The following is a 14452-nucleotide window of genomic DNA, read 5'->3' as shown; positions in this document are numbered from 1 at the left end:
AAAAAAAAAAAAAAAAAAAAATATATATATATATATATATATATATATATATATATATATATATATATACACACACACACAGGCATACCCCACTTGTAAGTACACAATGGGGTTTATTTACTAAAGCTGGAAAATGCAAAATCAGGCTCACTTCTGCATAGAAACCAATGAGCTTCCAAGTTTTACTACCAAAGCTTAATTGAACAATCTGGGGTTAGAAGCTCATTGTTTTCTGTGCAGAAGTGAGCCTGATTTTGCACTTTCCAGCCTTATTAAATAAACCCCATTGTGTACTTAAAAGTGGGATATCAAGCGTATCTTTTTTTTTTTTTTTTTTTTTTTTGGTGGGGGAGTGGATCTTGGGTGGGAGTTCCCACACTTTTTTCCCCAGGACTTGACCCCTGGATATGACGCTGAGCACGTGCACTTAATCTTTGGTCGACCATGACGAGGCCTGTTCTTGAACCTGTCCTGTTAAACCGCTGTATGGTCTTGGCCACCAAGCTGCAGCTCAGTTTCAGGGTCTTGGAAATTTTCTTATAGTCTAGGACCTCTTTATGTAGAGCAACAATTCTTTTTTTTTCAGATCCTCAGAGATTTCTTTGCCATGAGTTGAACTTCCAGTGACCAGTATGAGAGAGTGAGAGCGATAACACCAAATTTAACACACCTGCTCCCCATTTACACCTGGGACCTTGTAACACTAACGAGTCACATTACACCGGGGAGGGAAAATGGCTAATTGGGCCCAATTTGGACATTTTCACTTAGGGGTGTACTCACTTTTGTTGCCAACAGTTTAGACATTTATTGGCTGTGTGTTGAATTATTTTGAGGGGGCAGCTAATTTACACTGTTATACAAGTTGTACCATCACTACTTTACATTGTAGCAAAGGGTCATTTCTTCTGTGTTGTCACATGAAAAGATAAAAATGTGAGGGGTGTACTCACTTTTCTGAGATTATGTATATATATATATATATATATATATATATATATATATATATATATATATATATATATATATCTTATCAAAAGTATTGGGACACCTGCCTTTTCACGCACATGAACTTTAATGGCATCCCAGTCTTCGTCTGTAGGGTTCAATATTGAGTTGGCCCACCCTTTGCAGCTATAACAGCTTCAACTCTTGTGCACTCTTGTGCACTGGTCCAAATCATTAGGTGGAGGGGGGATTATGGTGTGGGGTTGTGTTTCAGGGGTTGGGCTTGGCCCCTTAATTACAGTGATGGGAACTCTTAAGGCCTCAGCATACAAAGACATTTTGGACAATTTCATGCTCCCAATTTTGTGGGAACAGTTTGAAGATGGCCCCTTCCTGTTCTAACATGACTGCACACCAGTGCACAAAGCAAGGTCCAAAAAAACATGGCTGAGCGAGTTTGGGGTGGAGGAACTTGACTGACCTGTACAGAGTCCTGACCTCAACCGAATAGAAGACCTTTGGGATGAATTTGAGTGGAGACTGCCAATTTACAGAGGCAACTCTTCCTCCAGAATAATCTTCCATTTTTCATATTCAAGTATTTTTATATGAGGTTTGTAAAGGCAGTGTATTTAACAATTTCAGATGTTTAAATATCAGACGCTAATTAATTGCAAGAGGTACCAGTTAGAGAAATTTCCTCATTTCCTAATTTAGAAAAATGTCATGTGTTTGATAATGTCTGGGCATAGTGAAAGATTGTAAGAATCCATACAGCACTTGTTTTGGCTAATTGAATTTCTCTGGAAGTTCTGTAAAGGAACACAATTTTCTAGTTCTGACATCTGCCAGGTGTCCAAAGTGAAATAAGGCCTTAGACATCCAGGGTTGAGATAATTGTGAGGTTAGGCTCTCTGTAACTGATGGAATAAATAAGGGTGTCAATAGTGACAAGTCTGTCATCAAAGAGTATATACATTTTGTGCATTGCCATATATTTCTAAGAAACGCCACAGACCTGAGCAGTTTAGATGATCCCATATCCACATTGCTACTCCATACAGTGGAGTTGGGGTACATAGGTGCTATTCACAGGTTCAACCATCCATCCTAGTTGTGTGTCTGCATATTAGTGTATAAGGGTAGGGGTCCTTCTTTAAAACATTTTTTTTTACATATTTTAAAACCCTTTCATTTGTATCCCCCACTTAACTGTATACCTATCACAAGGGGTCTGCAAAGCCCCTATGAGATAGTACATTTAGCATGACAGGTCATTTTTATGGTGACATCAGGGGCCACCTACACACAATGAGCTCCTTGCACTGCTTCCACAGTACTCTATTTGTTCCTACTCTGGCCAAAGCCAGCCCCGATCTCACCATTGCGAACCTGGAAGTACTCAGGGCAGAGGGCATCCAGCTTTACAAAACAGAGGAAGGATAGGTTTGCTGATCTTCCACCCTTTGCCACCCTAACAATCCAGCCTCCCATGGCCACCTTGGTGTTAACCTCGTGTTACTCAGGCTCATTATTGTAGGTAAAAGCAGTTGTCCTGAGTGATGCTTGGGTTTAACTGTTATTGCTATGCTTGGGTGTAAATGTTATGGAGATAAAAGAGACCATAGGCAAGTGTCATGGCAGATATATTATTATTTAACCAAAGTTTTCAATATATGCTCTATATATATATGGGAAATAAACAATCCCTAAGACTGATCAATAACATGATATATATATATATATATATATATATATATATATATATATATATATATTTTTTTTTTTTTTTTTTTTTCTTTTTGGTGTTAGCACTGTATAATCTCTAAATATTTCCGGAAGACCCTGACTTCAGGATGTCCATTTGTCATTCCGAACTTAAAGTAGAACTATAGGCAAAACTTTTTTTTCATTTTGGATAGAACAAGGGGGGGGGGGGGGGGTGTTATAACCCCTGTCAGTTTTGTTTTGTTTTGTCGCCATATGTGTCCCATTGTGGAGATTTCCCTTCACCTTCTGTCCCATAGCCAAACAAGTGAGAGGAAATCCCTGCAAATTAAAGGAATTCATTGGGAACCCCCAGGTCACCAGAACTCCAATGAAAGATTCCCCCCTTTATTACTGTGCTGGGGACAACCCAAAATGTGGGATTTTCTTTTAATTTCTCTTTCAATAATAATGAGAAGGGTAATTTGCTGAGCTGACAGCTTATGTGAGGCTAGATCATTACATTTGTCCTCACAGAATATCAGACAATGTTCAACTCAAACACCTGATTATGTGTAAGTGGAGTATTCTTTCTGTATAAAGCGGCAGCAGCTGCTGCTAACTTTTTTTCTATGACTTTTCGTCTTAGCAATTCAATGAGCTGGATCAAGCATGCACGTTAGGGTGTCTGACGAGTCAATTACTTGCCCCCCACCCTGTGCTGACCACTGTGGTTCCTGCCACCAGCTTGTATGTCCTGTAGTGATGTAGAGCAAACTGGAGGAGCCACTGTAGCATATATGGTAGAAAGCATTCTACTAAATTATTTGCAATAACCCGGGAGTAGGAAAGTGATGGGTTTCCAATACACGGCCCACCAAAAAGGTACATAAATTCAACCTTCTTTTACAGGTAGAAGTGAACCTATGGTGACAGGTGCAGGTAAAAGATACACATGCCACCTGCAATACAATAACAACATGAAATACAATAATTAGTGTACAGATAAAAGACACACATGCTTAACCTATCATAATAGCAGCTTGAGATACACTACATAATTGGAGCACTGTTTGCTAGGCTACTTGACTTAGTACTTTAATTAGGAATCCAGGTCTCACATACACTTGCCATATTTATAATAGGCTGAATATTACACAGCTGCTGGGCCCAAGCATCTTTACAACTGAACTCCAGGCAGATATAAAAGATGTAAATTAGTGCAGCTCTGTAGTCATTAAATTTATTGTAAATGCTAGATTTTTTTTTCTTAACGTAACCAACATGGTATACTTTACCTGCTCTGTGTAATGGTTTTGCAAAGAGAAGCCCCGATCCTCCTTTTCTCTGGTCCCCCACTAGCACTTCTGGCCGATCCCCTCCTCCGAATGCCCCCCCAAAGGAGGCACTCATGTCCATTCTGTCTGTCCATAAGGGCGTGGCTTGTTCCCAGCCCTTGCACCCTCCTCATTGGTTGTGATTGACAGCAGCCAATGCTCCCACTGCTGTATCTGAGCCAATGAGGAGGGAGAGAGCTGGGAGAGTCCCTGTTCTTAAGCACATCACTGGATCGAGATGGGGCCAGGTAGGTATAAGTCTGGGGGGGGGGAGGATGTGGGGGGAACCTGCATGTAGAAGCTTTTTTTACCTTAATGCATAGAATGCATTAAGGAAAATAATTTCTGCCTTTACAACCACTTTAATACAGAAGTAGACCTGATATCAGCCCCTTGCAATTCCCGTACCGAGGAGCTCAGGCTAGGGGAGGGAGAAGGAACACAGAGAGTCAATCAGTGTAAGAAACATGCAGAGAGAACAGACTGACATAAAGGTGAGTTCATTAGTCTGCACATTCTTCTTTCAGTGTCCAATGACAAGGTGGGGGTGGAGAGGAGACCTGAAAGGTTAAAATCAGGTCTCATGCCCTGCCAGACAGGGTTGTGCTGTGTGGCAGAGCTGTGTATTTATCTGGAGTGGATGGACAGAAATACAAATCCTTTAAGGTAAAATGGATCCCTTATATGTAATTCATCTATTTGTTTAAATGTGTTTAAATGTTTGTCAGGAGTTCAAATTTAACCATCTCTGTCATCCCACTGAGGTGGGATGACAGTGAATGACATCCAACCTCATTTTCATAATTTGCCACACTTGTTATAAAAGAGAGAAACAAGCTGAGCTGAAGAAAGTAGCTATTACCCATTTAGGCCCTTTTCATATGAAGGGTACAATCAGGTCCACCTGTCAGTTTTTCAGGCAGACTTGATCGGACCCTCCATTCACCCCTATGGACCGTTGAGTGTAAACGGACTTGTGTCCATTTACACCAGCCTAACTCCAATCTGATCCAGTCCCCTAATAAAAAGTCCCCCTCCCTTCTAGTTGGATCTGGTCAAGGGGCAGTCGGGTGTAAATGGACAGCAGAATCAGTTTATACCCAATGGTTCATAGAGCATACCCCTGTCTGCTCCATGTGAAAGTGGCCTTGGCTGTTGAACATGCTTGGAAAAAACATTTGCAAGGAGTTGTCACAGTATGATTGGAGGGCCTTGTCTTATATGTTTGCTTCCTGAGGTATCCCTGCTGCATTTAAAATCAACATTAAGCTTAAATCAGCTGTAATATACAGATCTGGCTTTTTAGTACATAAAGAAAAAATAAAGGATAACAGCAATGTATATCATATCTCTGCCCAGGTCATCGGTTTCCACATGAAGTTGATTTAGCATATAGTATAGAAAGAACACAAATACAAAGAATTCATATAATGATACAAACATAAAACTGAGATATAACCTCCCACACCATCTCTTTGTTGTTGACACCTGAATCGGTCTCTCTACTTCTCAGCTCACCTCTTCTGTCTCCTTACGAATCACTAAATTACTAACTGACATTGAGTGTCATACTACTTCCTCAAATTCAATCTTTCCAAAACTGAGCTCATAGTATTTCCTTCCCCTGTGCCCCCTCCCAAGACTATTCCATTGAGATCATACTGTGAGACCTTCCTCTCATGCCCGAATACTAAAGGTCATCCTGAACTCTGACTTCTCCTATTAGCCCCACATCCAATTTCTGCCTAAATCTGTTCTTTATCCTCTGTAACATCTCCAAAATAAGACCTGTCTTAACTACTTGCCGCCCGCACTATAGCTGAAAGATGGCTACAACGCGAGCCTACAACGCCGGGAGGGCATCCATGGACATCCTCCTGAGCAAGTGATGTCTGCGCGCTCTGTGACCACCGAGTCTATGAGAATCAGCTGATCACGGATCCGAGTAAGGGATCAATCCCGGCCCCTTACCACATGATCAGTTGTCAGCCAATGGCGGCTGACCACGTGATGTAAACAGAAGCTCGGTAATCAGTATTTTTGTTTTCCTCACGCTGTCATCATGAGGGGTAGAAAAAGCCGATCACTGGCTTCTGTGAGAGGGACATTGGTCCCTCACCCAGAAAGCCGCGGCTGCATTTTCTGTGCCCACTAGTGTCAGCTGTCAATGCCCACTGTGCCACTTACCAGTGCCACCTATCAGTACCCACCAGTGCCACCTACCAATGCCCACAGTGCCACTCATCAATACCCACCAGTGCTGCCAATCAATGCCCATCAGTGTCTCATAAGTGCCACAGATCAGTGCTATCTATCAGTGTCACCTACCAGTGCCCATCAGTGCCACCCATCAGTGATCATTAGTGCCACCTATCAGTGCCCTTCAGTGCCACCTATCAGTGCCAACCAACAGTGCCCATCAATGCCAACCATCAGTGCCACCTATCAGTGCCCATTAGTGCCACCTTATCAGTGCCCATCAGTGCCACCTATCAGTGCCCATCAGTGTCACCTTTCAGTGCCCATCAGCGCAGCCTCATCAGAGCACATCAGTGAAGGGAAAAAAATTACCTGTTTTCAGAATTTTATAACAAACTATGAAACAATTTTGTTTTGTTTTTCAAAATTTTCAGCCAGCATCAATTAATTACTACCAAAAGATATCTGTGTGAAAAAAATGATAAAAATTGAATTTGGGCACACTGTAGCAAAGAGTGACAGTGCTGAAAGCTGAAAATTGGTCTGGGCAGGAAGGGGTTTAAGCAAGTGGTTAACAAATGACACCATAAAGCGCCTCCGATATTATATCTCACCTCTCCAGCCTCATTGGCCTACATTTAGGTTATTACCTATTCAATCTATCATGAATGCTGCTGACAGACTTAATCATCCAACACTCTTTGCCAATCCCTCCACTGGTTTTCATTACCCAATGCATAAAATGAATAATATTAACAACATACCGAGCCATTCACCAATCTCATCTCAGAATATCAACTGAAATCATCCCGCCTGTTCCTCCCAAAATCTTCTGCTCTGTAGGCCCCTTATCACCTCCTCCCAAGTTCACCTCCAGGAATTCTCGGGAAACTCTCTTCCTAAGTTCCTAAGTATAAAGATACAATGGTTCCTCAAAAAGTTCCTCCACTTTTTTTGGCAGCCATCTTCACAACAGTTGATGACTCTTAAGGCCCATACACACGATCAAACTTTTTGACAACAAACATGCAAATTAGCTGTTTTGGAGCAACATCCGACCATGTGTACGCTCCATCAGACAAACTTTTTTGGTTTTCATCTGACTTTTGTTGGCTGTACGAACGGACAAACTTTCTGGCAACAAAAGTCTGATGGAGCAAAGTCTGATCGTGTGTACAGAAAACCATAGGACTTTTGTACAAAGTACAAACAGGCATGCTCAGAACCAATGCAAAAGATCAGACAACAATACAGAAGTTGACCAAAGGTGGCGGTAAAGAGCAGAAAAACCACATGATTTGGCCAAAGTTGGCTGAAAAAGTCCTGCTGGGTGTATGCAATGCAAGTTCAGGGCCGACGCCCTTTGTACAAAAATCCAAGGGAAAGTTTGTACAAAGTCCTATCGTGTGTATGAGGCTTTATACTAAACTGCAAGGTCATCCGGCTTGCCAGACAGACTAGTCACATGACACAACCAGTAACTACTCCTCCCACCCTCACCGTTTCCAATGAAAATATAAAGGAGCGGAAACTTTTTGAAGACCTCTCGTACATGAATTCCTACATTGCTACATATGAAAGCTACTAATATAAAATTTTTGCATTCTTAAAGGAGAATATTAATTTCTTTTCTGCAGTATGTTGCCAAAATTACTGCTGCCATTGATCTAATCATCTTTATTTATAACCTGGTACCTGCCAAAAATGATATACTGTAAGGCCGCGTACACACGGGCGGATTGTCTGTCCAACTTAGTCCGCTGAACCGTGTTTCAGCGGACAATCCACTCGTGTGTGGGCTTCAGTGGACTTTTTCAGCGGACAATCTGACGAACAAAGTCTTACGGAATTTCCGTAAGACAGTCCGTTCATACTTGGTTTTGTCCGTCCAAACTTGGTTTCAGCGGACAGTCCGCTCGTGTGTAGGCAAGTTGGACGGACTAAGTATGGCACATGCTCAGAAAGGATTTACACGGCCGAAGGTTACATTGCAGTGTATAGGACGTCGTTTTTCTAGTCCCGTCGTACGTGCCGTACACGTCATCACGCACGCTTTCAGCGGACTGTCTGCTCATCGTGTGTGGTCAAGTCCGTTCATGCAAATTTTGAACGGACTGTCTGTCGGATTGTCTGACGAACTTAGTTGGGCAGACAATCCGCCCGTGTGTACGCGGCCTAACAGAGAATAGAAGTCAAACAAAAGTCTTCACTGAAACACTTAAAGATGTTGTAAACTCTTTAAAAAAAAAAAGAAAATGAAAAAACGCGCAAGACAAAGTCATAATGAGCTAGTATGCATCACATACTTGCTCATTATAAAATTTTCACCTTAGAACAAAGCCTTCCAGCAGTGCCCGCACACTGCTGAGATGGATGACATTTTCACCAGGAGTTTCTTCCGGGTTTACAGACTCCATCGCTGTGAGTGGCCGGAGCTGTGGTGACATCACTCCCGCGCGCGCACGCACGCAAGAGCCGTCGTTCACGGCACAGGTCTGGGAATGAACGGCACCAGTGGCCGTTGCTTCAGCGTGCATGCGCCAGTGATGTCACTGGCTATATGTAATGCAAATATCTCTTAAATGGTACATGTTTGGGAGATATTTACACTACCTATAGGTAAGATGCATTATAGGCTTACCTATAGGTAAACCTCTTTAACCACTTGCCGACCGCCGCACGACGATGTACGTCGACAGAATGGCACGGGCAGGCATAAGGGCTTACATGTACGTCCTTGCCTGCCCGCCGGTCGGGGGCCCGATCGGGCCCCCGCCCGGTGCCTGCGGCGGTCGGTATTCGTTCGGGAGCGATCCCGAATGAGGGGACGGCCATTCATTCATGGCCACCCCCTCGCGATCGCTCCCGACGAATGAAAATGTCCCGTGACATCACTTCCTCTCCTGTAATGTAAACACAGGAGAGGAAGTGATGTATTCTCTCCTCCGTGTCAGTATTTTTCGTTCCGGCACCGAGGAGAGAGCATCGGTGAGTTGCACAAGCACTACACTACACAGTAGAACATGCCAGGCACACTCACACCCCCCCTTTACCCCCCAAACACCCCCCAATTACCCCTGCCCCCCCAGTCACAGTGACACCAATTGCTTTTTTTTTTTTTTTTTTTTTTTTTTTGCATTGGTGTCATTTGTGACTGTAATAACTGTTAGGGCAGTTAGGGTTAGCCCCCTTTAGTTCTAATGTGCCCCCCTAACCCCCCCAATAAAGGTTTAACCCCGTGATCACCGTCCCTCGCCAGTGTCACTAAGGCTGGGTTCACATTGCAGCGGTTTATGAGAACGAATGTGATTCGCACCGCACTGCAGTGCAAATCACATCCGTTCTCTGTGCGATTCGAGTTCAGCCATACAGATAGTATGGCTGAATTCGTGTCGCACCCGCCGCACCCGCTGCAAATTCGCACGGGACCCTTTTTTTGGCCCGCAGCAGAATCGGATCGCATGGGTGTTCACACCATGCGATCCGAGTTTGCAGATCGCACTGCGATAAGCGAACTGATCTGGGGGTGTCATTAACATTTCACTGACACTCCCAGCAGTTCGCATAGGGCAGTGTGAACTGCCGCCGGGAGGCATGCGATGCGGGAACCCGCCGCGGATTCATGGCGTTCCCGCATCGCTCCAGTGTGAACCCAGCCTAATAAGCGATCATTTTTCTGATCGCTGTATTAGTGTCACAGGTGACGCTAGTTAGGCAGGTAGGTATTTAGGTTCGCCGCAGCTTTTTATAGCGCCAGGGACCCCCATATACTACCGCATAAAGCCCCCTGATTTCCCCCTAGTTAACCCTTTCACCAGTGATCACCATATAACTGTTACAGGTGACGCTGGTTGGTTAGTTATTTTTTTATAGTTTCAGGGCACCCGCCATTTATTACCTAATAAAGGTTTAACCCCCTGATCACCCGGCGGGTGTCATTTGTGACTGTAATAACTGTTAGGGCAGTTAGGGTTAGCCCCCTTTAGTTCTAAGGTACCCCCCTAACCCCCCCAATAAAGGTTTAACCCCGTGATCACCCCCCATCGCCAGTGTCACTAAGGCTGGGTTCACATTGCAGCGGTTTATGAGAACGGATGTGATTCGCACCGCACTGCAGTGCAAATCACATCCGATCTCTGTGCGATTCGAGTTCAGCCATACAGATAGTATGGCTGAATTCGTGTCGCACCCGCCGCACCCGCCGCAAACTCGCACGGGACCCTTTTTTTGGTCCGCAGCAGAATCGGATCGCATGGGTGTTCACACCATGCGATCCGAGTTTGCAGATCGCACTGCGATATGCGAACTGATCTGGGGGTGTCATTAACATTTCACTGACACTCCCAGCAGTTCGCATAGGGCAGTGTGAACTGCCGCCGGGAGACATGTGATGCGGGAACCCGCCGCGCATTCGTGGCGTTCCCGCATCGCTCCAGTGTGAACCCAGCCTAATAAGCGATCGTTTTTCTGATCGCTGTATTAATGTCACAGGTGACGCTAGTTAGGCAGGTAGGTATTTAGGTTCGCCGCAGCTTTTTATAGCGCCAGGGACCCCCATATACTACCGCATAAAGCCCCCTGATTGCCCCCTAGTTAACCCTTTCACCAGTGATCACCATATAACTGTTACAGGTGACGCTGGTTGGTTAGTTATTTTTTTTATAGTTTCAGGGCACCCGCCATTTATTACCTAGTCTCACTAGTGTACCCCTAAATTTAGGGGTGTCTACTTTCCAAAATGGGGTCATTTGGGGGGGGTTTGTGCCATCTTGGCATTTTATGGCCTTCAAAACTGTAACGCCCTTAGAAAGCCTGAAGGTATCCCCGTACTCAGGAGAAGCAGCAGAATTTATTTTGGGGTGTCATTTCACATATGCCCATGGCATGCGTGAGCAATATATCATTTAGTGACAACTTTGTGAAAAAAAAAAAAGTTTGTAATTTTCCCGCAACTTGTGGCAAAATATAAAATATTCCATGGACTCAACATGCCTCTCAGCAAATAGCTTGGGGTGTCTACTTTCTAAAATGGGGTCATTTGTGGGGGTTTTGTGCCATCTTGGCATTTTATGGCCTTCAAAACTGTAATAGGTAGTGAGGAGTGAATTCAAATATTTACGCCCTTAGAAAACCTGAAGGCGGTTCTTGGTTTTCGGGGCCCCGTACGTGGCTAGGCTCCCAAAAAGTCCCACATATGTGGTATCCCCGTACTCAGGAGAAGCAGCAGAATTTATTTTGGGGTGTCATTTCACATATGCCCATAGCATGTGTGAGCAATATATCATTTAGTGACAACTTTGTGAAAAAAAAAAAAGTTTGTAATTTTCCCGCAACTTGTGGCAAAATATAAAATATTCCATGGACTCAACATGCCTCTCAGCAAATAGCTTGGGGTGTCTACTTTCTAAAATGGGGTCATTTGTGGGGGTTTTGTGCCATCTTGGCATTTTATGGCCTTCAAAACTGTAATAGGTAGTGAGAAGTGAAATCAAAAATTTACGCCCTTAGAAAGCCTGAAGGCGGTGCTTGGTTTTCGGGGCCCCGTACGCGGCTAGGCTCCCAAAAAGTCCCACATATGTGGTATCCCCGTACTCAGGAGAAGCAGCAGAATTTATTTTGGGGTGTCATTTCACATATGCCCGTAGCATGTGTGAGCAATATATCATTTAGTGACAACGTTGTGTAAAAAAAAAAAAAATATATTTTTTGTCATTATTCAATCGCTTGAGGCAAAAAAATAAAATATTCAATGGGCTCAACATGCCACTTATCAATTTCCTTAGGGTGTCTACTTTCCAAAATGGGGTCATTTGGGGGGGTTTTGTACTGCCCTGCCATTTTAGCACCTCAAGAAATGAGATAGGCAGTCGTAAACTAAAAGCTGCGTAAATTCCAGAAAACGTACCTTAGTTTGTAGATGTGACAACTTTTGCGCAAACCAATAAATATACAATTATTGACTTTTTTTTTACCAAAGACATGTGGCTGAATACATTTTGGCCTAAATGTATGACTAAAATTGAGTTTATTGGATTTTTCTAATAACAAAAAGTAGAAAATATCATTTTTTTTCAAAATTTGCGGTCTTTTTACGTTTATATCGCAAAAAATAAAAATCGCAGAGGCAATCAAATACCATCAAAAGAAAGCTCTATTTGTGGGAAGAAAAGGACGCAAATTTTGTTTGGGTACAACATTGCATGACCGCGCAATTACCAGTTAAAGCAGCGCAGTGCCAAATTGTAAAAAGACCTCTGGTCATTTACCAGCAAAATGGTCCGGTCTGAAGGTGGTTAAGGAAGAAACAGTAGTGCAATGAGGAGGAACATAACCTTTGTCCTATTCATTCTGTTTTTGTCTCTCTTAAGGCCCATACACACGATCAGACTTTTTGACAACAAACATGCAAATTAGCTGTTTTGGAGCAACATCCGACCGCGTGTACGCTCCATCGGACAAACTTTTTTGGTTTTCATCTGACTTTTGTTGGCTGTGCGAACGGACAAACTTTCTGGCAACAAAAGTCCGATGGAGCAAAGTCTGATCGTGTGTACAGAAAACCATAGGACTTTTGTACAAAGTACAAACAGGCATGCTCAGAACCAATGCAAAAGATCAGACAACAATACAGAAGTTGACCAAAGGTGGCGGTAAAGAGCAGAAAAACCACGTGATTTGGTGAAAGTTGGCTGAAAAAGTCCTGCTGTGTGTATGCAATACAAGTTCAGGGCCGACGCCCTTTGTACAAAAATCCAAGGGAAAGTTTGTACAAAGTCCTATCGTGTGTATGAGGCTTTAGACTCATGTCGTTACAAAAAATTCTCTTGATGTATTTAAAAAAATAATTAATCTTTTAACCGGGCTCTTTTGCTTGTCAGATGAAGACTTGATCAGGTTAATCGTTTTTTAATTCACTTGCGGGTATTTTTTCTTGTAGGTGGCTTGGTGTTACATCTTTTGGTGTTCCAGAGAAGCTGGGTTGTTCGAACCTTCCTCTAAGTGCCCGACAGAAAGAGATGTGTAAGAAGAAGCCATACTTGTTATCATCCATCCGGGAGGGAGCCAGACTAGGAATTCAAGAGTGTAGGAACCAATTCAAGCATGAAAGATGGAACTGCTCAATATCACCAGCTTTATATACTTCCAGTTCTTCCTTGTCCCTTTCTATTCTGTCATCATCATTAGCATCAGCTCATTCAATCTTTGGCTATGAGTTAACCAGCGGTAAGTTATTTTTTCATGCTTTATACATATGGGGGGTTATTTACAAAAGGCAAATCCACTTTGCACTGCACGTGCAATTGGAAGTGCACTTGGGTGTAAAGTTGTTCTCAATCTAAGGGGTAGATCTGAAATGAGGGGAAGCTCTGCTGATTTTATCATCCACTCATGTGCAAGTTAAAATGCTGTTTTTTTATTTTCCTTGCATGTCCCCCTCAGGTCTACAGCAAATTTACTTTCAAGTGCATTTGCAGTGCAAGGTAGATTTTCCTTTAGTAAATAACCCCCATGGTGTATGTTTTAGCTAACCACTTAATCAGTCACATTGTTTTGTTTAAATCCATTTTCAACACGATAACTGAAATTTTACCATAAGCAGATTTTCCTAAAAAATGTACGTTTTTTTTTTTCTACTAAATACTTTCGTTTTTGTAGTTTTTTTTTTGTGGGGGACTTTTCAGGTTTATTAAATGCTGCAATGGAGAACTGTACTGAAAATTGTTACATTTCTTTTAATAATTTCACAATCCTGCATATTCACACCGCTCAGTTACAAATTAGAGCTTTCATATGGTTGACATTATCTGACTCAAAACCACATTACTGTAAAAATCTGAATTATATTTAAATTGCTACTAGCCATTTCAAGAGAAAATTTGTTTTAACAGCAATTATAAGAGAAGTGTAATATGGCATAGGCACTCTAACTGACAAAGACCACCTTCTAACTAACCCATTATCCTAATGAGATTTCTCCCATATTTGGACAAGTAATCCTTGTCTAGGATTTCTTGTGAGAGCAAAAACATCCGAGATCGAGCAACTGGCATGGGCCATTGCACACAGAGATGGCATAAATGGCAGACCCAATTAGTAAAGTAGGTCTTGCTGGTCATATGGATTGTCTTGCTGGCTTATGGACTACACCAACACTCAGTCTTTATCCACTCACATAACAAAACAGGAACATTGTCACACTGGGAATTGGCTCCTAAATTTGAGCTTTGGTACACCCATTTATATGACATAGTAGGTAGTTA

The 14452-nt window shown here is 42.8% G+C and overlaps 1 protein-coding gene across 1 annotated transcript in view; it reads left to right on the top strand.

The window, feature by feature from the left end:
- The window catches only part of WNT16 (Wnt family member 16), a 41936-nt gene that overhangs the window by 7439 nt on the left and 20045 nt on the right, over positions 1-14452 (top strand). The window contains exon 2 of the mRNA XM_077473558.1: positions 13129-13415. Within this exon, the coding sequence (XP_077329684.1) occupies positions 13129-13415 (287 nt within the window). The remainder of the gene's footprint in view (positions 1-13128; positions 13416-14452) is intronic.

Source organism: Lithobates pipiens, unplaced genomic scaffold, assembly GCF_037356315.1.
Source record: "Lithobates pipiens isolate NorthernLeopardFrog02 unplaced genomic scaffold, aLitPip1_a1.2 Scaffold_8, whole genome shotgun sequence".
NCBI lineage: Eukaryota > Metazoa > Chordata > Amphibia > Anura > Ranidae > Lithobates > Lithobates pipiens.
The sequence above is the reverse complement of the archived record's forward strand: the minus strand, read 5'-3'. Positions and strand labels throughout refer to the sequence as shown.